Genomic DNA, 27903 nt, shown 5'->3' with positions numbered 1-27903 from the left:
GAGGACTACTAAAGCAAGTGATAGCACCCCTTAATGTGTAAATTGAACTCCTAAAATCTCTGAGGTTCACTGGCATGTGGGAGAGGAGGTTGTAAATTTGTGACTGATGCTTCTCTCTGCCAGATTTTAGAGCTTCACCATCTCCTCTGCAGCCTTGTTGTTTATCAGTTGGCATATGACCTGTTCAGTGACAAGTTGGTCAGGGGTGGCAGTGAGGCTGGACTGGAATGAGGTCTAAGGTGCTCATGTTTGGATCATAGTTGAAAAGTTCTTCAAAGTGTTCCTTCCAGGGCTACTGATTACCCCTGTTTACTCAACCTTCCTCTTCACTCACATTGGAGTGGGTTCTGTGATGTTTGGGCCATAAATGGCCTAGGCACCAAGAGTCCACGCCAATTGTGGTTGCTAGCAAGTTGCTTGATTTCATGTGCTCTCTCCCACCCACCATGTTATTTGGGTAATGGATCTTGGTTTTCAGTTGCTTTCGGGTTTGTTTCCTTTGATCAGTGGCAGGGCTTCCACCCCAAGAACGTCTTGCATTTGTGCTTAATTAATTCCTAGATCTCCTGGTAATTCTATCAAACCAGTCCTGATGCTTTCTGGTAGAGAAACCAAGAGTCTCTTCACAGTTGCTAATTATGGCAAATGCTTACACACTCTGTGGCTCCATTTGGTTGGGGATCATCTAGTTGTCTATGAGGTGCTCTCTGGGAAGAGCTGTTTTTGCAGGGTCATTGAGATCTTGCAGCAATGCTTCAGCTTCTGCCGTTGTTTAGGGCCAAGCTGTTGGAGGTAACAAAGCAGATTAGGCAGTAGTCAGTGCAACCATCATTTGTTGATTAGTAGCTTAACCTTATTCTACCTGCTTCACCCTATTCAGAGAAATTCCCTGTTATCTGGACTAACTTATTTCTGCCTTTCTTGGGTCTGGTGAAGGGTACCGCATCTGAAACGTTAAGTGTTTCTCTTTCTACAAATGCTCCCTGGTCTGCTAAGGTGTTCCAACATTTCCATTTTCTGTTTCTATATCATGTAGGAGAAAAAGACCTGAGCCAACAAGTCTAGCCTGCTAGGCAGGTCCCATCACCTTGTCATTAGCAACTCATTACAAAGATCAAGAAGTTTAATGTGCTGGTAACTACTGCCTTGAGCTATTCTTACTCATGCTATCACAGACATCCCTTTACTCTACACATCCCTCCTTGTGCTTCTACTGAAGACTAACTTTCATCTTTCTTCCCAGTTTTGTCAAAAAGTCGCAGACCTGAAACATTGACTGTTTCTCTTCCACAGGCACTGCCTGGCCTGCTGAGTTTTTCCAGCATTTTCTGTTTTATTCATATTTTCCAGTTTGGGGCATATAGACTAATGATGGTTGCTTACTTGTTCTATGTTAGAATGAGAGACATTCACTTACCCCATAGGGTAGTCAGACACCAGACTAGCTCATTCTTCGTGGAAAAAATTCACATAATAAAGATGAGTTCCTCTCTGGTTTGACTTTTCATTAGGAGGTGTATCCACTATTTTGTTCTTTGAACTGGCCAACTCCTGTCCATCATTATCTCATTCAGGGCGTCATTGTCAAACTCAGTGTCTGAATTCCCAAGGTATGTTAGCAGAGTGGTGTTCAAGTCTGTTGCTGTTGGGGGTTGTGCATGATGTTTCAAGTCTCAAACTTCAGATTGAGGAGTGGAAATTGCTTGTGTGTGACTTCTTTTAATATGGAATAGCCACACGGGCTTGTCAGAGCAAGCACTTGATCCAGATAAAAAAAATTCATAGAGTAATTCTTCAACAAAATATCCCCATCGAACCAGAAGGAGCAGGAATGTTCCTTTGACTCTATTGTCTGAACAAAAAGATCAAAATATACTTGTTCTACCTAGAATTATTCATTTAATGTATTAAATAATAGTCAACTGTTTAAATCCATGTGTGAATTAAGCCAGCCTCCATTTCCACCCCAGGTCAAATACATAGGCTCTTTTCAGATACCTCTCTGAAGTTTGCAGATCCACTCCTATCTGTGACCCCCTTATACTTCTGCCAACCACCCAGTGCCCCTTCTCTAAGCACTTACACCCCTCCCCTATTTCCCACTCTTTCAAAGCCAAAGCCTGACATCAAAACCCCCTCACAATTGGCCCAGTCCCAATCTCCTTGTGCTGACCCAACCCCTCCCAGACCTCAAGTTGATTGCCTACTGTTCCCACCCTCAACTCCACCCCACCCCCATTCAGATAGCCAGCCACCTTCCCTAAACCCTATCCTGATAACCAATTCCCCTCCATATTCTTCGCTCAGATTGGCAACCACTACCCACCACCAAGATCCCAGTCCTCACATGTCTGACACAAAACCCCATTCCCCCCTGACTGTCACCCTCCAGCCTCCATCCTTAATACCAAGCCACCAATCCCACCCCCGCCCCCACCCACTGATCACTTTTTGAATATTTTTTTGACCTTCTATATCAAGGCATCACGTTACCATGTCCATGTGGCAGTTGGTGTGCAAGTCTCCATGTTAAAACTAGTCACGTGTAGGCAACTTCCACATCCACCTGTTCAGCAACTGGAACATCAGAATGGCCCTTGCCCTCAGCTCCCATCCTAATTGCCAGCCTGTGAAAGGACCAATCCTCTAATTGCTGACCTGATCCAATGATAATGCCTGCGGGCTTTGACCACTGCCCTTCTCCACCCCCCTGCATTCCATCCCCTTCCCCTGGACCCAGCCTTGTTCTGAAATAAAGCATATACATTGACATCCAAAGGAAATGTGCCATGCTAGGGCTAAGATTACTGATGTTTTGCAGTGGTGGGTCCTTATAGTGCACATGATCCAAAGCATTACAATTTCTAGGCCAAGGTATACCCAGGACAATAGAACAGATTTCAGTAGTTTGCACAATTTACCTTGCCTAAGTACAGAAAATGATTGACAGAAGTGATGCACTAAAATTGGAGCAAAGGTGACACATCAATCTGTGTAAGTTTTTTTACACAGAAAGTGGTTGATCTGGAATGCACTCCCAGAGGAGGTGGTGGGATCATGTACAATCACTATATGAGGCATTTAGACAGATATTTAAATAGGCAAGGCATAGAAGGATACAATCCTAATGTGATCAGTGTAGATGGGTAAATAGCTCAGCAGATATCTGGAACATTGTGTCTGTTCTCCCTATCTAAAGGATGGTAAATTTGCGATAGAGGGAATGCAGTGAAGGTTCACAAGGTTGATTCCGGGGATGACTGGTTTGTTGTTTGTGGAGAGTTTAAGCCGATTGAGTCTATGATCTTGAGTTTAGAATTTTTTACGGGCCTGATGAATAGCAGAATCTGGGGTGGGGGATGAGGAGTTGACGGGAATGCAGGGAGAATAAAATGCATAAGGTAAGATTAGTGTAAATGGGTGCTTGATGGTTGGTGTGGACTTGGTGAGTCCCGAGAACCTGTTTCCATGCTGTCTCTCCCTGCATCTTTTGACAGGGTAGAAGTGGAGTTAATGTTTCCGCAGTCTGGGGTGTCTAGAAAGAGGTTCCAGAGTCTCAAAGGTGTCAGCCATTCAGAAACAAAGATGAAAGAAAAAATTCCTTACACAAAAGGATGGTGAACCTTTGGAATTCACTGTCCCAGAAGCCTACATATTCAATCACTGGGGATATTCAAGGCAGTGATTGAAGGACTGAAAAAGGGAATTAAGGGATGTGGGCTTAGTGCAAGAATGTGGCACTGAGATAAAGAATTAGACCTGATCTCGAACAGTGAAGCAGACAGAAGGGGACAACTTATCTACTCCTGCATCTATTTCATATGTACCCCTACTGGTTCCCCTTATTTTCCAAGCTTGTTATTTCTTCAAGGAACTCCATTATATTTGTCCCATTCATAAAAACATGTTGACTCTGCCTGATAGGACATTAAGAAAGACATAATGCTATTGTCTGCATAACAATGGATTCCAGCATTTCCCAGTGACAAATATCCTGATTTTCTTGATTGCAACCACAGCCATCTAGACCTATCCAAAACAGAACAAGTGGAAAAAATAGCATTATATTGGTGGATTAACTTCCTGCATAGTTGGGTCTCTCTGTTGCCATGATTTAGGCTTAAACAGGGTAGCCGGGAGATGAAGATCACCCCTGCATACATTTCTGAGAGAGTCAGAACCAATGAGGATGATAAGAGCATTTGGGAAGCAGAGAGAGATTAAGGGAGGCAGACTGAGAGTGAAGGATGGAAGAAGTTTGATAGAAGATAATAAGTATTAATATTAGTTTTATTTTGTGCTTTGAACAAAGAAATCTAAAAATTACCTTGTAAATATAATAAAGAATAAATTATTCATGTTGCTGTCTGTTTGTGCTGCCTTTTTTGATCTTCAGATTTATTCTATTCATTTCATTCATTGACACCATAGTAAAAAAAAAGCTCTCCAGATTCGCTCTTCTGTCTGACGTGGCCATTACCGGCATATAACCCCTTTCAAACTACTCACAGAGTTCACATTGCAAGAGGAAATGGTGTTCAATTTATCCTATGCAATATTACATCCCGTGTACATCTGCTCCATTTGAAGTGAGATATTTGCTCCAGCATCAATTAAGGAAAATTCTTTACTTTTCTATGAAGAAGGGTTCAATGTTAAACACATGTATTCAGGCCTGAAACAATATGCATCATGTGGTTTCATTTTTAGAGCTCTGATCCCACCATGTTTAGTTCCAAAGTACACAAGTTATTGTATTGTAGAGTAGTCCGCTAAAACATTTGTTGATTGTTATTGCATTTAGGTGAGATTCCAAAACTTTGTCATTTACATAATATTTGAGTTTATGTGTTTTTCTGCTTATTCTAATTTCCCATGGCATGTAATCCAGACCAAGAGCAATCAATCATGTTTTCCCATCTTTGTTTGTTAAGAGTAGGGTGTCTGTTCATGGAACTTGGTTTTCTGGACTGAAAAAGAAGTCAGAAGAGCCCTTATATCCACACGTGATTAGTGGAACTTAGTAAAATGGCACTGTATGAAGCCAGACAGAATGGGCTGTGAGAAAAGTATTTCCAACTAGCAGTTTGTTTCCATTTTTTTTGATAACCCAAAAGATTCTCTTCTTATGAAATTTGGATGGAAAATCTGCTTCACTAATAAAAATGTTGAGCCTGAAAATCTTTAGCTACTGAGATTTTCTCTTCCCTCTGACACAGCCAGTTTTGGAAGGCCCAGGACATGGACACCCCCAGATCAGGCTTAATGTTAATGTTTGCATGGGCCTTATGAATGTGGAGCTCCTCCTATGTGGAGTCAGTGGTGCTAAAAGAGAACAATAGTGTCAAAGCTTGGAGTTCCTAACTCTGGTCTGGGAAAAAGCAATGAAGAAGTTGATGATGTTATGAGGGTAAATCATACCAGATACAGGAAAGGTGGCATGGGTCCAGCTTGGGATTCTAGCTTTGGATATCATCCAAACTGTAGATGGTTCAGGTAAAATCAGTGTTTCTTTTGGCTCCTTGCTAATGGAAGCCTAACGGAGGTACCAGAAAAGGGCACTGGCCTTTCCCATCTATAAAAGCTAGCATATGCTGAACTTCACTATGAGGTCACCACTTTGGTAGAGAAGATAGAAAGTCAGAGTAGTTTTTAAATAGTGAGTAATTGAAGAGTGTTCTGAGGACCTGATATTTTTGTACACAAATCACAGAAAGTTAACATGCAGGTACAGCAGTCGATAAAGGAAGCTAATGGTATTAGTCCTTTTTTTTGCAAAAATATTGTATACAAATTCAAAGATATTCCTGGTGAGCCTGCACCTTGAATAGTGTGCACAAGACAGATCTCCAGACATAACAATGTAATCATTTGCAATAGAGATTATCCAATGAAGGTTCACCAGATTGATTCCAAGAATGGAGATGTTGTCCAGTGATCAGAGATAGAGCTGAATGGGCCTATGTTCTTCTAGCATTGAGGAGAATAAGAGGTGATGTCAATGAAACATGAGAATTCTTACAGGTATTTAAAGTTAGATGTGAGGACGGTTTTTCACTTTGACTGAAATGCAGACCTTCAGGTGCACAGTCTGAAAATGAGGAATCAACTATTCAGGAGTGAGATGGGAAAAAAATTTCTTCGGACAGAGGTTAGCAAACCTCTGAAATTCTCAATTAAAGAAGGCTGTAGAGGCTCAGTTGTCAAGTATATTGAAGACAGATAAATAGATTTTTAGACATTAAGGAAATCTAGAGATATAGATCTTGTATGGGTATGGAAATTAAAGATCATCCACAATCTTATTGAATGGCAGAACAAGCTGGAGGGGCTGAATGACCTTGTTCTTTTTCTATTCCTGATTATCTTATTCCCGGATGATTCAGCCCGAAATGTGTCCCTCTGACGCACTATTACTCTCAACAATTAAATCAAAATCCTTGTTTCTAACATTTGGAAAGGTTAATATTGATATTTCCAGGATGTTACATCTATAATTCTACCTAAATATTACATCATAATTTTAATTAAACTCATTGGATTTATTCGTGTGCTGTTGTTTCGTGGTTATGCTAAAATGAACAGAATTTGCATATGTTGATTAGATTCATTAACTAAAAGATGGCCTATATAATTTAAATGTAAAATTTCCCTTTTTTATTAAATTTTTGAGGGAATAATTGCTGTGCAGTGAATGATACTTGGTTATAAATTATTCATTACTTAGTTAATCTGCATATGAATGCTAAATAAAATTTACTTACAAAACTTTTGGATCCGAGCACAGCCAATGAGACAAACACCACCCTGTAGTTTCAGGGTGAGGATTTGTGCATGCTTCAGGTGCTGAGTTCCTATGTTCTTCCCAGTATTTGGAGAAGTGAAGGAGCAACTCCTCCAACAAAATTTTCTGCCACTGAAGGTGCTGGGGAGCATGGAGGGTGCAACGTACTGATAAGTTGGAGTAATTATACCTTTAGAAGATATATAGGTATATAATAAAATGCAATCTATATTCAAATCCATGTAAATCCAAGATGAATGAGTTTTCAATGTTTTATTATTATTTTAGATATCCAGTGGTTAACTTTATCTCATTTTTACTCACTATTCATTTTGCATTAAAATGGGTTTGACTGTATAATACATTTCAAAGTCAATTGGGATTTGTGGTAAAGTCCAGTCAGTTGATAACTTTGTCATGTTTAACTGTTGTTAGACAGCGGATGCAGCGGTCAGCAATGTATGAACTATGTCAAGGGATACAAGGCATCAGCATTGAATTTGTACGCTTACAACTGACTCACGAGGAGTTCCTGTGCATGAAAGTCCTTCTCCTGCTTGGCACAAGTAAGTTACACATTCACTCTTATTCTATTTAACATTGCAAAAATAAATTTTAGAATAATTATTCTTTACGGAGTTTTATGTTGAAGGTTGAGATTCATTCAAAACTAAAGACTACAAGTGTGATACAAAGCAAGAAGCTGAGAAACAGGTAAATGAGCCTCAAGTGACTAGAGCGGGAAGCATTGGCAAGAATGGAAATAGAGAAAGCAAAGAAGGTATTAATTGTGAATAGGTGGTTTGACTGACTTCCTTCGCAAACTGGCAAAAGCAGAGCACATTTCTTAGAAATTCTCTTACCTCTGTAACTAAAGTCATAGATGAAATTTAAAACTACTAGTTGCTTACTTTACAAAATAGCTGAGTAAAAGCAGTCAACTTTTAATTTGAATCTTCAGTTTTCTTTGAAATAAAAGCTGTGGGAAAGATCGATTATATTTAGTACATATGAAGTTTAAAGGGAGAAGGAGTAAGATCATTTGGTTCTAAGTATTTGAAAGCACAATTGCATGGAAATCACTCTAAATCATTTTTATTGACTTTAGCATTTTGTCAGTCATGCTTGGAAAGCCGATGGGATATACTAGACATATGCAATGTAATGTTAGAAGAATGAGAAGAATAGCAAAATAACTAGAGCGCACAGTGGCACAGCTAACAGAGTTACTGCTTCACAGCTCCAATGACTCGGGATCAATCCTGACTTCAGGTGCTGTCTGTATGGTGTTTGCATATTCCTCTATGACTGCATGGGTTTCCTCCGGGTGCTATGGTTTTCTTCCACATCCCAAAGATCTATAAGTTGGTAGGTAAATTGATCATTGTAAATTGCCCCTCATGTCTAGGTGAATGGTAAAATCTGGGGGGAATTGACGCAAGAATAAAAAATGGGATTATTGTATATGGGTGTTTGATGGTCAGCATGGACTCAGTGGTCAAAGGGCTTGTTTCTGTACTCCATTACTCTGTATAATTCAGAAAGAGGTGCAAGGATATAGAAATCTGTGGGTACATGTGCACAATTCATTGAAAGTGCCAGAGTAGTTTGAGAAACTGGTTAAGAAAAATATGGGTTTCTGGGCTTTATAAGTAAGAACTATAGAGTGCATGAGCAAGGAACATATAACAAATCTTTATAAAACATTGGTCACAACTGGAGCATTGCTTCCACTTCTTTGGAAAAGATACAAAGAGGGTACAGAAGAGTTTTACCATAATGATTCTAGGGAGTATGTGGATAGAGTGGAGAAGCTGGAATTCAAGAGGTTTCAAGGAGATCTGGTGGAGGTACTTAATTGTTCGCATTAATGGGAAGGTCAAGAACAAGGGGACAGAGAACACAAGTGGTTGCCAAAAGAACCAAAAGTGACGTGACTTTTTTTTCAGCAAAAGGATAATTAGAGAATACTTTTGTTTGGAAATTTATCCAAGGTAGTTCTGTGTGTGACAGATGTTTCTAGGAAGCATTTTGAAGTTCTTTACTCCAATAGTTTGGGATTGGAATGGAACAATCCTGCTTAAGTAATTTTTCTGGGTCTTTTGTAACTGTGACAAATCTCTGCTTCTTTGTAGAATATATGTGTAGAACTAAGATATCCTGGGCAGGCCTTCTGACCAGTAATAACTCTGATACCCTTTCTCTGTTAAATTCCCCTTGTTTATCAACTCTCCTAATGCTTTTAACTTCTTAGTGGAGCATAGTTTTATGAACATTCTCAGGTAGCTCATAATTGAGTAGTTTAACTGCGCCAATCATCACATTAAAACATGCTCCTGTCCTTACCCAAAGCTTGTGCAGAATTACTTCAATCTAAACAGGGGTGAGGGGTAGGGGAGGGGAATCAATGGGGATTGGAAGCTGCAGATGATTCAACAAAGACTGGAAATAAAATTGGAATATGAACTGTGTGGCTCAGTTATTAGCTAAGCAGTGGAACCATTGCAGGAATCTAAATTTAACATAAACGTAAACCACGTTGAATTTATCCAGAGTTTTCATTGTGGAAAAAGAATCTCACAGCAATTCATAGAAGCATGAGGGGAGAAAAGCTGAACAACAAACCAAAGAAGACATACCTAAAAGAAGTGACTTTTGAGAAGGATCGATGGGGTATTATGGGGAATCTTTTTTGGAAAAGGCATGGGAGTGGTTAAGTATATTAGCCTCTGCAGAGATTTTGTTGCAAATGGGGAGTCAAGAGGTAGAATTAAGTTCTCCTCCTATGGGATTCCAAAGGTCTTGTTACTGCTTGGAGCTCCCCTTGATTGTCTGGTCTTGCCTTTGCTGCCTTTCTGGGAGGCAGAGCAGTATGCAAGCAGTGGTTAGGCAATGGCAAATTGGTAAATTGGTTTATTATTGTCACATGTACAAAGGTACAGTGAAAAACCTGTCTTGCATGCTGTACCTACAGATCATTTCATTGAGGTAGTACAAGGTAAAACAATAACAGAATGCAGAATAGGATGTTACAGTTACAAAGAAAGTGCAGTACAGATAGACAATAAGGTGCAAGGCCTTGATTGTGAGGTCAAGAGCCCATCTTATCTTACTAGAGGACCATTCAATAACCTTATAACAGCGGGATAGAAGTTGTCCTTGAACCTGGTGGTACGTGCTTTCAGGCTTTTGTACATTCTGCCTGATGGGAAGGGGGAGAAGAGAGAATGTCTGGGGTGGGTCGGGTCTTTGATTATGTTGGCTGCTTTACCGAGGCAGCGAGAAGCGTAGAATGTGTTTTAAAGTACTTTGATCATATTTTTAATTGTTTTTATTTTTTAAGGATAAAATATATTTCCACTTCTAAATGCCTTTGATCATCAAACATATTTAGAGACAATGGCATAGGATTTCTTTCAGATTCAAGTGCATTTAAATTATGCAACCTTTATACAAATCATAAGAATGAAAATGAAGTAAAAACAAACACTTACCTTCACATACTTTTTCATTGAATGTTGCTGTCTTCATTCAAATGAACAAGGCTGTGCTTGATGTGTAGCTGTAGCCAGAGTAAGGCAGAGGGGCCAGATGTGAAGTGTATCCAGCCCCTCGGTTCACTAAAGTTAGGAACGTCCCCAAACTTGCTGATGCACTCAGGGATAGAGTGGGAGGCCACCTGCACAGGCATCTTATCTCCTGCCCTTTCCATTGTGCACAAGCTGACAAGTGCACACCGGATAACTACCCTTTATCATGCCATCTAGCATTCAGCATGATCCAGTACAATGTCCCTCACCTTGAAGTGTCAATTTAACCTGTTTCCTTCAATGCAAGGGAATGGAAGCATTTGTGTTCTAATTAACCGTAGGTACAATGTGGTAATCAGGTGAAGTTTATAAGTCTCGTTTGAAGTGGCCCTTAGTGTATTGCATCAACCTGATTAAATAAAGCTAAGATTCCAAATCACACCAGGACAATTGCACAAGGGTTATCAGACCAAGACTGAACTCTTCTGTATGGAGTTCCATTGTTCTTGCCTATCAATGTGAGGAAACAAAGCAGGATGTACCCCCTCCTGTAAATGTTCAACCCCACTATCAACTTTAATGTGGACAACATAATTTCTGTTGCAACTGACATGTCAGAATATCATCCTAAATAACTAAATTAGTAACATTAGAAGCCAATGGATGAGAGGGTGATGTATTTGACTGAACATTCTATAAACTGTTGCACATGTACTCTTACGTGACTAAATATCGTTAAATAAGTCAGTTAACCAGCCAATATGCTGAAAGTGACCCAGCTGCAGATAAACTAGGCTTGAAAGATTATCATAGAGCTGGAAAAGAAGACACTGGAGAAGAAGGAATGAACACTGGAGAAGGACTAAACATCCCATCTCATCAGTAGGAAGATATTACAGGTGAATTAAATTTCCACTTTAAAAATCTTAATGTATAAATAATTTATCGCTATAATACAAAGTAGTTAATATGCAGGAACCTTTAATAATACTTCCAGATACTGTCATTGTGGCCATTCAGTATTTGCAGTGATAAAGTAATTTACTTTCACTGTTGCAATATGTACCAGATGAAGTAAAATAAAGAATTATTTTTGAATCAATGCATTTATCATAATAACATAATTTGTGTACTAACTACACTACTTCATTCTAGTTATACAGATGCAAAGATTCACTGCTGAAATTTGGAAGCTCAAGATACTGAAAGGATACTCCACAGGGGAGCATTATGAATCAGGAACTATCTCCAACACAACAGGAATAATTGCAGCTTCAGAGCCCTATGCAAAATCTTGAACTAAATCAGCAAAGTTCTGAATAGCAATGAGTTGGAGTAGGGTGAATCAGGGTGCTAGTTTTGCACGGCTGTGATAAGCATGTTGATTAGAGAGACATACCTGCTCTGCCAACCGTGCTCAGTGCAAATTATATATTAGGCTAATTCATTATATCAGTGGGTATCTGGCAGCTACCAGACCAGATGCAGATACACTATTACTTTCCAATTTCACCATGTATCCTTCTCCATTGGTTTCAGGATAATGATGACATACTGAAAAGTTGAGCATTTGTTTTGTATTATTGGCTTGTGCCTTGGTTTGCAAATATACTTCTCTAGATGAACAGTTTACCTACAGAGGTTAGTAAAGAGAAAGCATTGTGTAGGCCTTTATTGCTACTTGGCATATTTTCATTACCAATCATGTATTCCCTTGCACGAGAGTTTGACATTGACCTGGACCTTATCGCTCTGCTTATCTAAGGTTATGACAGTCACAGGGATGAATGCATTGTATTTTCTGAAAATGTATGCAGACATTAGAAAGGGACCTATCTACTTTACTTTAAATTCATTAGAAGAAAAAGACAGCAGATTTCATCCAAATTATTGAATGAGTTCATACTGATTGCTAGCAAGATGATTAAATTAAATGTATGAAGTGCTATGAGCATATGGCATGACCTGCCCTGAAAAGGAAAATTGTTTTCAAGAAGAGCCTGAATTTCATACTTAATGAACTGCTGAAACTCTAGGTGTGTGCTTTCTTCTTTGTGGATTAGACAGATGCTTTATAATTATAAACTGAGGCCAAATAAGTGGTTTGTTTTACAAAAGCAAAATACTGCAAATGAAGAAAATCTGAAATAAATCGAAAATGCTGGAAATATTTTTGTAGTTTGGCTGCTTTGAAACTTCCATTTAGGCTCTTAGCTCTCAATCATTGTATTTATTAATTTATTTCCTGCCACTCTTATGAAATTATTGTAAATTTCTGAACCTGGAGTCACCTTAGGGCTTACAGATAACATCTTGCCAAGGGAGCTCTGGTTGTCATGCTTGAGAAAGTGTAGCAGCTCAGCTTATACATTTGCTTTGGATTTGGACACTGATGGTTGCTCCTTGATGAATTTCACTAATCTATCATCTAAAACAACTTTACTCCCAATGGAGGTGAAATCTGTATCTATATCAGTCAAAGTTGAAGGAAAACCACCAACTAGAGGGTATAATTCACCTCAAAATATGATAAATACAAGACTGGATCAGCCAGTGTTTAGGTTTTCCAGGACCTTGCATGAAACAGATCAATAGCCAAACTCCTGTTTAGGAATACCGCTCTTAAATTAGTCCAGAACATAAGTTTTCTAGGTCTTTGGCAGCTTAGCGAAACTATAATTCTGTAATATAAGAATACATGACCTTAATTGTGGAGCTCTTCTTTGTCTGTTTCCCCTATTAATGGCTACAAGGGAAAGATAAGTGAAATCCATTCGAAGAGTAGGTGTAGCTCCCAATATAGACCTGCCAATAGTCAGCGGGATTTAGAGGAACAAATTTGTAGAAAGATAGCAGACAGGTGCAGGAAATATTAAGTTGTGATAGTAGGTGATTTTAACTTTCCACATATTGACTGGGATCCCATCCTGTAAAAGGACTGGATGGGATTGAGTTTGTCCAATGTGTTCAGGATAATTTCCTTATTCAATATATAGAGGTCCCAATTAGAGAGTCCCAACTACTGGATCGCCTCTTAGGGAATGAGACAGGGCAGGTGACAGAAGTGAGTGTAGGGGAACACTCTGGATCTAGTGATCATAATTCCATTAGTTTCAAGGTAATTATGGAAAAGGATAGGACTGGTCCTAGGGTTAAGATTCTAACCTGGAGGAAGGCCAATTTTGATGGCATCAGAAGGGGTCTGGCACACGTGGATTGGGATAGGTTGTTTTCTGGCAAAGAGATGCTTGGTAAGTGGGAGGCCTTCAAGAATGAAATATTGAGATTATACTGTAGAATCTGTATGTTCCTGTTAGGATAAAAGGCAAGGCTAACAGGTTGAGAGAACCTTGGTTATCGCAGGATATTGAGGCACTGGTAAAGAAAAAGGAGGTGCAAATCAGGTATAAGCAGTTAGGATCAAATGAGGCACTTGAGGAGTATAAGAAATGCAAGAGAACACAAGAGAGAAATCAGGAGGGTTAAAAGAGGACATGAGGTTGCTATGACAAACAAGGTGAAAGAGAATCCAAAGGGTTTCCATAGCTATATAAAGAGCAAAAGGATAGTAAGGGACACAGTTGGTCCTCTTGAAGATCAGTGTGGTCATCTATGCGTGGAGCCAAAAGAGATGGGGGAGATTTTAAATGGATTTTTTGCATTTGTGTTTACTCGGGAGACAGACACAGAGTCTATAGAACTGAGGAAAACAGTAGTGAGTTCATGGACTGTATCTGGATTACAGAAGAGGAGGTGCCTGCTGTCTTGAGGCAAATTAGGGTGGATAAATCGCCAAGGCCTGACAAGGTGTCCCCTCGGACCTTGTGGGAGGCTAGTGCAGAAATTGCAGGGGCCCTGGCAGAGATATTTAAAATGTCCTTAGCCACGGGTGAGGTGCCAGGGGACTGGAGGAAAGCTGATGTTTTTCCGTTGTTTAAGGAAGGCTCTAAGAATAAGCTGGGAAATTCTAGATCAGTGTGCCTGACGTCAGTTGTAGGTAAGTTATTGGAAGGTATCCTGAGGGACAGGATATATAACTATTTGGATAGACAGAGCCTGATTAGGGATAGTCAACGTGGCTTTGTGTGTGGCAGGTCATGTCTATCCAATCTAATAGAGTTTTTCGAGGAGGTTTGCAGGAAGGTTGATGAAGGGAAGGCAGTGGACATTGTCTACATGGACTTTAGCAAGGCCTTTGATAAAGTCGTGCATGGGAGGCTACTCTAGAAGGTTAAGTTGCTTGGCATTCAGGATGAAGTAGTCAATTGGATTCAATGTTGGCTTAGCGGGAGAAGCCAGAGAGTGGTAGTAGATGGTTGTCTCTCTGATTGGAGGCCTGTGACTGGTGGTGTGCCACAGGGATCGGTGCTGGTTCCATTATTGTTTATCATCTATATTAATGCTTTAGATGGTAATGTGGTAAACTGGATCAGCAAATTTGCGGATGATACCAAGATAGGGGGTGTAGTGGACAGCGAGGAAGGCTATCAAAGCTTGCAAAGTGATCTGGACCAGCTGAGAAAAAGGGCTGAAAAATGGCATATCGAATTTAGTGCATACAAGTGTGAGGTGACGCACTTTGAGAGGACAAACCAGGGTAAGACTTACACAGTGAATAGAAGGGCACTGAGGTGTGCAGCAGAACAACTGGACCTGGGAATACAGATCCATAATTCCTTGAAGGTGGCATCACAGGTAGATAGGGTTGTAAAGAAAGCTTTTTGCACATTGGCCTTCATAAATCAGGGCATCGAGTACAGGAGTTGAGATATTATGTTGAAGTTGTATAAGACATTAATGAAGCTGAATTTAGAGTATTGTGTGCAGTTCTGGTCACCTACCTACAGAAAAAATATCAATAAGCTTGAAAGAGCGCAGAGAAAATTTACATGAATGTTGCCAGGACTTGAGGACCTGAGTTACAGGGATAGGTTGAATAGAAGGACTTGATTCCCCAGAGCTCAGGAGAATGAGGGGAGATCTTACAGAAGTATACAAAATTATGAGGGGTATAGATAGGGTGAATGCATGCAAGCTTTTCCCCTCAGGTTGGGTGAAACTAGATCTAGAGATTGTAGGTTTAGGGTGAAAGGTGCAATATTTAAGGGCAATCTGAGGAGGAACTTCTTCACTCAGAGGGTGGAGTGAGTGTGGAATGAGCTGCCAGCAGAAGTGGTGGATGCGGGTTCAATTGTAACATTTAAGAGAAGTTTGGATAGGTAAATGAATGAGAGAGGTATGGAGGGCTATGTTCTGAGTGCAGGCCATTGGGACTAGGCAGGAAACCAGGCCAGCATGGACTAGATGGGCCAAAGGGCCTGTTTCTGTGCTCTATGACTCTCGCTGTAGAACTGGCCATTTTTGCCACATACAACTTCTTGCTTGCTGAGATGCAGTGAATCAAGGTAATGCCTCCAGAGCAGACAACTGGTACATAAACTGAGAAAAAGCTGTTAGAAAATTGTTTCATGTTAGATTACACTTCGAAATACGAGACCGTTGATTTGATCAGTACAAGTACACTGAACTTAATTTAGAAATAAACACAGTTGCATGGGTACATATTACAAGTTTGGCAAGGACTGCTCTCTGTTAGGATGACTACAGTTCATAATGCCTCAAACCAATAAACATTGAGGAGCACCTTTTTCTTTGAAAGCAATCAATGCTCACAAGATCTTGGAAAGCTTGAAATGTGACTACATATTTAGCAATGTGCTCAGCGCAACTGCAAAATGTTAATGATTGAAAACACAAGGATAAGGTCAGGCAGGTTTGAACACCAGAAAAGTAGTCCAACAGTTGAGCAAAGAGCAAGAAACAATGAAGGAAGAGCTGAGAGCAAAGAGACAGAGGGAAAGTAAATACAAAATAGACCCCAAGGGGATGAAAGAAAAAAATGTCTTTATATCATTTATATTGGAATGATTTCTAATCACATTCTCCCTGACTGTGCTTCTGATGAATATCATATTTGCCAAAACTCTTTGGAAAACTAAACCATAATTTTGATGGATTTTTAGCAAATAATCAGGCCAATTAGCCACTCACAGGTCGGTACATCCTGGATTTGATTTTTTTTTATTTATAGGTCATGCCTGCCACTCTGCATTGTTGCTGGATTCCACGTGGTGTCTAGCATAAGAGTCTGGATCTGCTGGGATTTCCACTGAAGTCTAATGGCAGAGCCCAGACCTGCTGGGATTTTTATTGGAGTCTAGTGGCATAGTCTAGACATGCTGGATACCATGTGCAGTCCAGAGGCAGAACCCTGACATGCTGGAATTTCCAAGCATTACACTGAAGAATTCACCTCTGCAACTCCACACCATCAGATCTGACATAGGATTGTATTCCCCAGTCATCTGAATGGAGATTGCCGATCTGTTGATTGGAAAGAAAATGATCAGTTATTTTTACTTATTTATCCTTATGATTATTATAATTATTTATTAATGTTTCAACTTGTTTTTTAAAATAATTACTTTTAAAATATTTTTTTATTTAAAGCAGTATTTATAATCTCTAAATGTCTGTGAAAATTAAAGTAATTTAAAAACATTTATAAAGTCCTCACAGTTTTTAGCAGGTGACGAGGCTCTGTCCCCAGCCTTGGCTACTGTCAAAGACTGTAGGAGTATTTCAGGAGAGGGGCCTCAGTAGGACACCTGCTGAGCTTAATAACCACTCAGGCCACACCATGCCTTGCCATTGAGCTCTGACATTCTTGTTGGGTGGAACATATTGTTGCCTGGACAGAAAAAATGTGTGGGGTCCTGATGGTGCCTGTTTACTGCCTGGTTGCAACAGTTAAAATCCTTTGTAACTCCTTATTTTTTCTCCAGTAAAACTCCACACTCTGTGTTTTAAAATGAAATGGAATTCGTTGCCACATATAGCTGTGGAGGCCTGATCATTGGGGGTGTTTAAGGAGGAGATTGATAGGTATCTAATTAGTCAAGGTATCAAGGGATATGGGGAAAAGGCCGGAAATTGGGGTTAGATGGGAATAGTTTAGCTCATGGTGAGGTAGCGGAGCAGAGTCGATGGGCCGAATGGCCTACTTCTGCTCCTTTGTCTTGTGATCTTGTGAAATAAGTATGGTTTATATATTTTCAATTTTTCAAATAACTGAGCAGATTAACCAAATCACAAATAGTTGAAAAACAATTTCTTATCTGTCTTCCCTACAGCTGTACAATCCCAATTGATAATGCTGGGGAATCTCAGCAAGTTCCAGATTTATTGTTGGACTCCACAATGAGTGAAGCATAGCCAGGAAATAGTAGGCCAACAACGCCCAATACATTTGGGACTATTGAGTTGTGCAAAAGTCCCAACATTCACGCTCAAATATTGACCAATGAGTGAACCGCCATTATTGGACTAGCAACCAAGGCTCTGCTTGGTAACAGGATTAAAGCAAATAAAGCTTGACTCCATCATTCACAGTCTTCCTGCTGGCACTGATGCCAGTTTTGTTTATAAGGCCATTTTCCACAAACATTTTTCTACGGTTGGAATTCTCAGCTGGAAGATAGTGAGAAACCTTCCACTAAGGCATACGATACTGTGTCAATAATTTGAATGTCCCTGACAAATGAGTTAGCTTATTTTTGCTGTAGCAATATTGGGACAAAGTATTTGTTTCAATTTCACTGGACTGTGGAGGAGGGAGCTAATCCCGCTCCTGACCGCAGCACAGTGAACCTTCTCAGAAAGTAGCTTGTTGAATGAGTTTAGGGCTGGAATTGGCTCTGATGATGTCATTGATGGAACAGTCCATCACCAGTGTCCCAAAGAGTGGTCAATAAATGAGGTGTTGGTAAATTGCAGCATTTAAGGGCAATAGCTTCTCCAAGAAGGGAAGAAAGGGGAAGGAAACAGGGCAAAAAGCCAGGTTAAACTTAAAGGAAGAAAAGGATGAGCACATGTATTAAACTAATCCTTATCACTGAAGTTCCTCTGCAAGTACAACTAAGTGTATTGCTGTTACATACTTTGAATTCTTAGTGTGTCAACTTCACAGAGCATTCAGTTACACTTTCTGTAGAATGACTCTTGGATTACATCCACGTAATTTTCAGTCCAGGGCTCTTGGAGTATTTCCACGGAGCCCTTCTATGTGTGATCGGAAAACAAAATCCTGGATATTCTTCCAGTTCTTAAAAAAAACTTAGCTAAAGGAGAGGTAGGCTTTGAAAATTAGTTTGGAAAATTAAGAGATTATTAGAACATTCTTGAAAGTACTGTCTAATTTGTTTTGTTACTGATCCATCCATATATGTTGCATTGCCTCCTTATAAAGCTGAATGGACCAGGTGGCAAGTTGCCATGAGTCTTGGGCCATGTAATAGAATGCACTGTCTAAATAAACAGGCTTGGCTAGAAAATTCCCCTCTGATCAATGATGGGGTGAGAACTTGAATTTGTTCCAACACCATTAAAATTCAGTTGGTCAAAAGACAGCATGCGATTTTAAGTAGATTTTTTTGTAAGAAAACAAAACTAGTGTGTATCATAATTGATAGAAACTGCTTTTTATTATGTACCACACAGTTCCAAAAGATGGCCTAAAAACTCAAAGTTCATTTGATGAGATGAGGACAAATTATATCAAGGAGTTGAGACGAGTTATAGCAAGAAATGAAAATCACACAGGACAAAACTGGCAACGGTTTTATCAGTTGACCAAAGTCCTGGACTGTATGCAGGAGGTAAGTCTATAAAAACAACATTGCGTGATTGTGAGATTTCACGGTTTTTCTCTTGATTGTTTCAGAGGTTTATGACTCTTCCTTAGAATCACCCCATCCCCCTCCCCCGGCAGCTATAACAGTAACATACTCCAAGGGTCCACATGTGGTAATTTAGTTACACAGAATGGATGTTTGCACATAAAGATGAACAGAGAACAGTACAACACAGTGCGGGCCCTTTGGCCCACGATGTTGTGCTGACCTATATAAACCTGCTCCACGATCAATCTAACCCTTCCATCCTGCACAGCCCATAACTAGCCATTTTACTTACATCCATGTGCCTATCTAAGAGTCTTTTAAATGTCCCTATTGTATCAGCCTCTACCACCGCCCCCAGCAGTGTGTTCCAGGTACCCACCACTCTCTGTAAAAAAAAACCTACCTCTGACATCACCCCTAAACTTTCCTCCACACACCTTAAACGGATGTCCTCTGGTATTGGCCATTGCCACCCTAGGAAAAAGGTGCTGGCTGTCCATTCTATCTGTGCCTCTCATAATCTTATACATCTCTATCAAGTTGCCTCTCATCCTCCATCGCTTAAAGGAGAAAAGCCTTGGTTCACTCAACCTTTCCTCATAAGACATGTTCTCTAATCTAGGCAGCAACCTGGTAAATCTCCTCTGCACCATCTCTAAAGCTCCCACATCCTTCCTATAATGAGGCAACCAGAACTGAACACAGTACTCTAAGTGTGATCTAACCAGAGTTTTATAGAGCTGCAACATTACCTCGTGGCTCTTGAACTCAATCCCCTGACTAATGACTTCTTTATCACCCTATCAACTTGCACAGCAACCTTGAGTCACCTATGGACTTGGACTCCAAGATCCCTCTGTTCCTTCACACTGCTGAGAATCCTGCCATTAACCTTATGCTCCACTTTCAAGTTCGATCTTCCAATGTGTATCACTGCACACTTTTCCAGATTGAACTCCATCTGCCACTTCACCACTCATCTCTGCATCTTGTTTATATCCCGTTGTAACCTATGACAACCTTCTACAATATCCACAATACCTACAACCTTCGTGTCACCTGCAAACTTACTAACCCAGCCCTCCACTTCCTCATCCAAGTCATTTATAAAAATCACAAAGAGCAGGGGACCCAGAACAGATCCCTGCGGAACACCACTTGTCACCAGGCAGAATACTCTCCATCTACTACCACCCTCTGCCTTCTGTGGGCAAGCCAATTCTGAATACACACAGCCAAGTCTCCATGGATCCTGTGCCTCATGACTTTAAGGATGAAACTTCTGTTCCCAATTTACGCTCCCAAGTTCCTGCCTAATACCATCGGAATTAGCCCTCCCAGTTAAAAACTTACCCATATCATCTGCTCCTATCCTCGTCCATGGCTATGCTGAAGGTCAGGGAGTTGTGGTCTTTATCTCCAAAATGCTCGCCCATCGAGAAGTCTATCACCTGACCAGGTTCATTGCCTAGTACTAGATCCAGTATAGCCTCTACTCTGGTCGGCCTGTCTACATACTGTATCAGTAATCCTTCCTGGATGGGTGAAGGATCTTAAAGTTAAAAGTCAATGAATAATATTGAGGAATCCTCCTTAATTATTGGCGAGTCTCTTATTAAGAGGGTTTCTAGAAAAGGGCATTTAATTTGAAAGTAATGAACTCTTACAACATAAAAAGTTCTCTGACCTCTTAGCACAAGATGTCTTTTTTAACGTACTATACTGATCATTTTCAAAAAAAATTGACATTTACTTCTCCCATTTTGAAATCCTAGCAGCTAAAAACACTTCACTTAAATTAACTGGTGTACTGAAGTGTTTAAGTTAGAAGAACCCACAGTCAAATCAGCTCAGGAAAGTACAGACACAACACCAAATACCCAAGTCAAAATAAATTTCTTCAAAATCACAATGATAGAATAAAGAATAGTACAGCACTGAACAGGCCATTAAGCCCACGATGTGCCGATCTTGATGTCAATTCATACAAAATGTCCTCCTCCTGTGTATCATCCATATCTCTCCATTCACTTCATTTTTTATGTGTCTGTCTAAAAGCCTCTTAAACTCCACCAAACTGCCTGCTTCCGTTACTACCCCTGGTAACCTATCCCAGGCACCTACCACTCTCTGCGTAAAAAAGCTTGCCCTTCACGTCACCTTTAAACTTCACACACACCCCCTTCCCCCACCACCACCTTAAAACTTAAAAGCATATCCTCTGGTGCATGACATTTCTACCCTGAGGAAAAGATTCTGACTCAGATGGGGTAGTGTCTCTCATAATTTTATAAACCTCTACCAGGACTCCCTTCAGCCTCCAACGCTCTAGGGAGAACAACCTTTCCTTCGAGCTCATACCCTCTAATCCAGGCAGCATCCTGGTGAACCTCTTCTGCACCCCTTCCACAGTTTCCACATTCTTCCTATAATGGGGCAACCAGAACTACACACAGTACTCCAAGTGTGGTTCGACTGAAGTTTTATATAGCTGCAACGTGACTTCCTTACTCTTATACTCAGCACCCCTACCAATGAAGGCAAGTATGCCATACGCCTTCCTTACCACCTTATCCACTTCTGTAGCCACTTTCAGTGAACTATGGACTTGGATCCCAAGATCCCCCATACTTCAATGCTACTTATGGGCCTACCATTGACTGTATACTCTGTCATTTTATCTCCCAAAGTGCAACACCTCACACTTGCCCAGATTAAACTCCATGTGCTACTTCTTTGCCCATATCTGTAACTGATCTAAATCCCACAGTATACTTCAATAGTAAACTGATCTAAATCCCACTGTATACTTCCACCCCTACTCTCTGTCTTCTGTGGGTAAGCCAGTTCCGAATCCAAATTTACAATTCACCCTGGATCCCATGGATCTTTATCTTTTGAATCAACCTACCATGAGAGACCTTGTCAAATGCCTTACTAAAGTCCATGTAGATAACATCCACTGCCTTACCCTCATCAAGCTCCTTTGTCACCTCCTCAAAAAAACTCAATCAAGTTTGTAAGACATGACCTGCCCCGCACAAAGCCATGCTGACTGTCCCTAAGCAGGTCATGCCTTTCCAAATATGCATAAATCCTATCCCTAAATATCCTTTCCAATAGCTTCCCTACCACTGACGTGAGGCTCACTGGCCTATATTTACCTGCCTTGAACAAAGGCACAACAGTGATCCACTACTAAAACTGGATTACACCAGAGCATGGTTAAACTATGCCATTTTGTACGTCAGAATCATTCTGATAATTGTGTTTGTATGAAATCCTCTACCATTTTATCAAATCATTTGGTTATTAGTATTATACAGTGTGATTTCTATTCAAAAATACTCCCACCAGTTTGTAGTATCTGTTGGTAAATGTTATAATTAGCAATTCCCACTGACAGTCACAGCTTCTGCCACATGAGCTTCTGTAAGCTAATAGTAGACCATGATGTGCAATGTGGCTGCCATTCCACAATGAGCTGGAGCTTGATTTTTGTTGCATTTCTTCCCTCTGGAATCAGTTAACATCTGTTAATAACTTATTACACAAGTTGCAAACCTAAGGCATATCGAATGCTATTGCTTCTCATGGCCTTGTTAAATCTTTAAATAGAAGAAACTAGAAGCTATACTTCTGGCTAGGGAATGAAAATACTTGTATTTTCAAAATTCTGTTGTTACTTTTCCTAAATTAAACTGATTAGATGGTTCAATCTCAAGCCTGAGACTGTAATTAAATGTACTTTTGCAGTTACAGTTTGATGACAGCTAAAGATAACTTAAAACTGGGACTAAAAATTTGTTTCCTCTTATTATCTATTATGACTGTTGGCAGAAATCAACACTGTTGCCATAAGTGGACTCGGTTTACTTCCAGCATAGTGCCACCACACTGCTCTCTGCAGGAGAGTCTATGAGGTAGCATGATGCAAGAGGGGAACCTTTCCCATGCAAGTGACTGTAAAGTCTCAATGTAATAGTTTTCTCTTGATTTTAATGAACTATCTTATGAAAGCGATTTGTCAATTCAGTAATTTATTCTGTGGAGACGAAATTTCAGTCTCTTATCTGTCTACTGTGACTGCTAATAAGTCCAGAAATTCTGCAGAAGTGTTCCTGTTCTCCTGAGAAATCTCTGGAGCCATAGATCTCTATTACCTGGTGTTTCCTTGGGGTTCTGCTAGTTTCTTGACAGATGCATCAAAATTGCTAAACTGTATAGCGATTTCAGAGCTGTGCTATAACAAATGTGTGCAGCTTATGCTGTCTTCTGTAATGTTGCTAACAGTCTCTTAAACCATTTTATGTTTGAAACCTGTTTCTTTCCACCCGGTATGATTGCAGGAATCTCCTTCTCTCAACTGAAGCAGGGGATCTAATGGCCTTTATTGGAGCACACATGTACATAACACAGTCTGTAAGGCAGGTTCAGCAGGAATTTTCACATGAATTTTCCCAACTTCCTGCTGGGACTTCAGTGGAAACATTGGAGAAATGGCTCAACCAGCTGAAAAACATCCTTTTATGGAAAAGTTCCATCAGTAATTTGGGATAACCACAGTAGAAGTTTTCCTTAATTATTCTTAACAGGCAAAAATTAACTCACACATCATAACGCTGCTGAGTGCAAACTTAATTGTGCTGGCAGTTGAGTCCCATTGAACAGCAGGGTGAGCATAGCAGCCGTGGACCATTTTACAGTATCAGCCGAATGCTGACACTTATGTGGATGACCACAGAAACCAGTCAGACCAAGGATGGTGTTCTGTGTCTCTGGTGCCAGCACCTCCTTATTACATATTACATCTGGTGTTTAATGTTTCCCTGATGCAGTGTGACACCCAAGCACTTAGTGGCTACACTTACCCTGCTACTCCACAGATCTTAACTTCCAGCTCAGTATAATTAGTGGTTGGTAACTTTCCACTCCAGCTGTTGGATTTAGATCTGCTGATTAAAAAATATCTCTTGTAGACTGAGATTATTATACATCCAGTTCATTAATGAACAAAGAAGCCTGCAGAGGGTGAGGGAGAGGGAGAGCTCCTTGTGTGCTGCAAGGTGCTGGCAGTAGAGGAAAAAGATCTGCATTTCCAGAGGTGTGATAAAAAAAGGATGTACATAGCAATCAACATCAAAGTTGGCTGTGCTATTGTCTTAAGAATAACGTAGTTTATTTGCAAGACTGAGGATGGAAATTATTTAGGTGTGATAGCAACTTTAAAATTACCTGGTGTCATTTCCTGAGGTGCTGGGCTCTTTTTAGACCAGTGTGATTTAACCATGCGATTTCTCATTAACATTGAGCTATGTTGGGAGCAGATCAACTACATGATCTCTCAGTCTGGGAAGGGAAAGAAGAAAGAGAAAAATTTCCCCATATAAAATTGGCATTGAGAAAATATATAGAGAGGGCCAAAGCTTCACACAACATCAGCTGGATTGTACCCATCGCTGCCTTCCGCCCTTGACATATTATCAACATTGGAGCACTTTGGGCACCTGTCAGCCTGATGATGCCGGGACCTCTGCCACATTATCCCTCAAGACCACATTATCCTCACCATTACCACCACTTACCTTGCCCTTATATGTATATGTTATCATCTCCTTTAATTTTTATTCCCCATGTACTGGTTATAGACCCTCCTGGAGGAACCCATTTCCACCCACTGAGGCGACTGTACTGGAGCAACTAAGTGCAGTCCATAGACCCTCGTTGTGCATCCATCTTTGTATTTCACTGTAGTAAGAAAAAGAATGTAAGAGTTACTAAGCACAATGGGATGGGGGTGTTGAATGAACAGTATTTACACCGGCTCTTTGTGACCAAGGCCAACTGGCAAAGGCCAGGAAACAAGGGCAATTGTTAGCTTGTTTGTAAAGAAAGATTATGAAACATCAGTAGAAATCTGTTTCTGACCTGGTACATCCTTCCCTTCCAGCTGGTCAGTGGGCTGCTACAGTTCTGCTTCTACACGTTTGTGGAATCAAAAGCACTAAAGATTGAATTCCCAGATATGCTGGTGGAAATCATCAGTGACCAGTTGCCAGAGGTCACAGCAGGAATGACCAAAACCCTTTTTTTTCACAAGAAGTGATCCTCAAAGATGAACTTTGCCTTAAACTTTCCTCCTCATGTTTTGCTGGCTTTAAAAATTATTTTAGCAGGCTTGGTGTCCTGTATGTTGCTATACACTAAAGAAAAGCTTCATGAAGGTTTTGGACTGATAAAATACAGAAATGTATTAATGAGATGAAAAGGGATATATTCAAAGGTTAAAAGGAATTTGGAGAAAAGTATTTTTTGAAAGAATTATATTTTGGCAGGAAAAATTGTAATACAGTCTCTTTTTTAAAGGTAAAATTTTGTAAAGTGAAATGTTTCTGCATGCATAAAGAGCTGACGTTTACAGTGTATTTAAGAAAGGGAAAGTTGTGCCTTTTTAGTATCATATCTAATTTAACCATTTTACAGCATTTGCTGTAAATAAACCACAGATTTACTAGCCGAATTATATTATATTAAATATTTCTATTTTGTAATTAATTTCCTGTTAACTAATTGTTTTCCTCTTTGCTTGTCAATGGTGACTTTTGCTTTGTAACAATATTGCTTTTTGCTGCACTGTTAAGAAGCTTTCCAGGTTCCATCCTTGTTGTTTTGTGCAGTAGCCATAGGGAACTAAGTACTGGATGAAATGGCAAAAAGGTGCATATGGCTCACTTTTCTTACAACTTTCCAAACAAATATGCTGAGTAGCAGGGTTGAACCGTGCCCTGAGAATCATGTCCTTTCCAACCTTTTTAGAAGTCTAATAATTTTCTGTGCTTTGCTATATAGTTCTGTATATTATGCTGTTGGAGTCCTGATGTAGCACTTTTGGTAATTCATACACTGTACTTATCCAAATGATATGCAGAATTATAAAATAGTTCTAAATAAGTTGATTTATATTTCCTTGGAAGCACTTAAGCATCTACATTTGTGTCAGCAAAGAATATTAAAAATATGATGATTAAGTTACTAAGTCTATTTTTAATGGCTTTTTCTTTGTTGGTGAAATGGTTGCTGTCATGGAATGACTTATGGTGTACTGTAAACCCAAAAGAATCTTTTACCTTGTAAATAGCCACTTCCACAATGCCAGCTGAAAATGTGCAATATAGGCTCCTTCATAACTTGAAGCTTAAAGAAGCACGTTTTCCTGAAAGCTTAGGCACCTAAATGCTTTCAAAGCAACCAAGACAGTCTTGCACAGCAGAGCTGGTTCAACCTTCCTTTATAGTGCAAGATGCCAGTTTGATAAAGGTGTTGAATCTCAATACAGAGGCTACATAACGTTTTAGTATCCAGAGTTTCAATGTTTTCTTACAGCAACCAGATGAACAAGAATAGTTGCCTTTTCTATTCACTTGTGGGAGATTTGAAGAGGAACTTTAAAACAGACTGTGAGACTTTCTAAGACACTTTATCAAGACCTCGCCCAACATGATGCAGGATTAACATTTTTTTATAAAAATTCTCTGGGCAGCAAAAACGAGCGAGTATTTCAGAGTGTGAGTACTGTGAATGCCATGGAGCAGGCGTTGTCAGGAGAAAGGAGGTCTTGCTTGGGGTTCCCGTTAGTCTAAAGGAGGAATGGAAGGAGGATGCAAAACCAAACAGAACACATCAAATGCTGTAGGATGAAGCAGACTCCTTTCCCCTGTCCCACCATGGTACTGGATTCTCTTCTGCTCTGGTCCTTCTCCACCTGGACCACTAGGTGTTAGATCCCAAGGAGCCTCTTCCCAGTCCCTGAGCTGTCCCTGAGTTGTGTGTCAGCCATGTAAAATGCTCAATTGCTTCTAATCAGTGTTCTGATTCAGATGTCTGCAGACAGATTGAAATCATGGTAATCATCAATTAATCACAGAATTGTGTGCTAAAGCCAGCCTTTGAAACAGACATGTCTTATTAACACAGAAACCACTTAGCGCCTGTTCTGACCCTTTCTTCAAGAAAAACTGCAAACAGGTTTGCACCTTGGTCAATCAGAGACTGTTTGCATCAGAACAACACAAGGCAGGCTGCTAGTGCTTTCCATCTTTACTGCACCTCTTGGAAGATTGGATGACTGACACAGCAGTTCAAGGAATCTCTTTTTCCCCTGCTGAATGCCCAGCTATACTCTTACTGGAATCATAAAAGTTAAAGAGATCTCTGACATTAACATTCAACACTATAAAAGGGTCCGAAATGGTAAATAATGGAAGATTATTTACTGTCTTCAGTAAGTGTATTAGTAACAAATAACATAAAATGGTAATTACCCTGATGACAGCAATATCTGCTCCACCATTTTATTACTCTTCTGCCTTTAACGTTTAGTGCTGCTTGTCTGGCATGCAATTGTGGATCAGCGGAAATATCTTCCAATATTGGGTGGCTTCATACCATTCATTATCTTCAGTCCTTTTTACAAATTGATTCCCTAGCCATTGATTCTGTGCCTTTTCCCATCTGAAGCTGAATTAGACAGCGCACAAACTTGATGCCATGTTTAATTGTGACCTGTGCCTTCCCTCACCAAAGATGACCACATTCCTATTATCAACAGTCTCCACCATTGCTTCTAGACACAGGTATCCCTATGTCATTCAGGTTCCACCTTGCACCCTTAGTGAAAATCTGGATAAAATCAAATTCTCAATCTCTGTTCTACTTCATGCTGTTCACGCCAGTATCTCTGCATTGTTTTCAAAACCTACCATAGTCTCTACTGTCCCCATATCCGGTGCTCCTTCAGTCATACACATCTCCAAGGTCACCGTGTCTTCCAATTCTTAACTTTTTGCAG

The 27903-nt window shown here is 40.1% G+C and overlaps 1 protein-coding gene across 2 annotated transcripts in view; it reads left to right on the top strand.

Annotated features, from left to right (window-relative positions):
* The window catches only part of nr3c2 (nuclear receptor subfamily 3, group C, member 2), a 269119-nt gene extending 243030 nt beyond the window's left edge, over positions 1 to 26089 (top strand). For both annotated transcript variants that reach the window (XM_052034930.1, XM_052034939.1), the window contains exons 7-9: positions 7220 to 7350; positions 18874 to 19031; positions 25006 to 26089. In XM_052034930.1, coding sequence (XP_051890890.1) covers positions 7220 to 7350; positions 18874 to 19031; positions 25006 to 25161 — 445 coding nt within the window. In that variant the 3' untranslated portion in view covers positions 25162 to 26089. The remainder of the gene's footprint in view (positions 1 to 7219; positions 7351 to 18873; positions 19032 to 25005) is intronic.
* Positions 26090 to 27903: the final 1814 nt, after the last annotated feature.

Source organism: Pristis pectinata, chromosome 2 (genome assembly GCF_009764475.1).
Source record: "Pristis pectinata isolate sPriPec2 chromosome 2, sPriPec2.1.pri, whole genome shotgun sequence".
Classification (NCBI taxonomy): Eukaryota; Metazoa; Chordata; class Chondrichthyes; order Rhinopristiformes; family Pristidae; genus Pristis; species Pristis pectinata.
The sequence above is the reverse complement of the archived record's forward strand: the minus strand, read 5'-3'. Positions and strand labels throughout refer to the sequence as shown.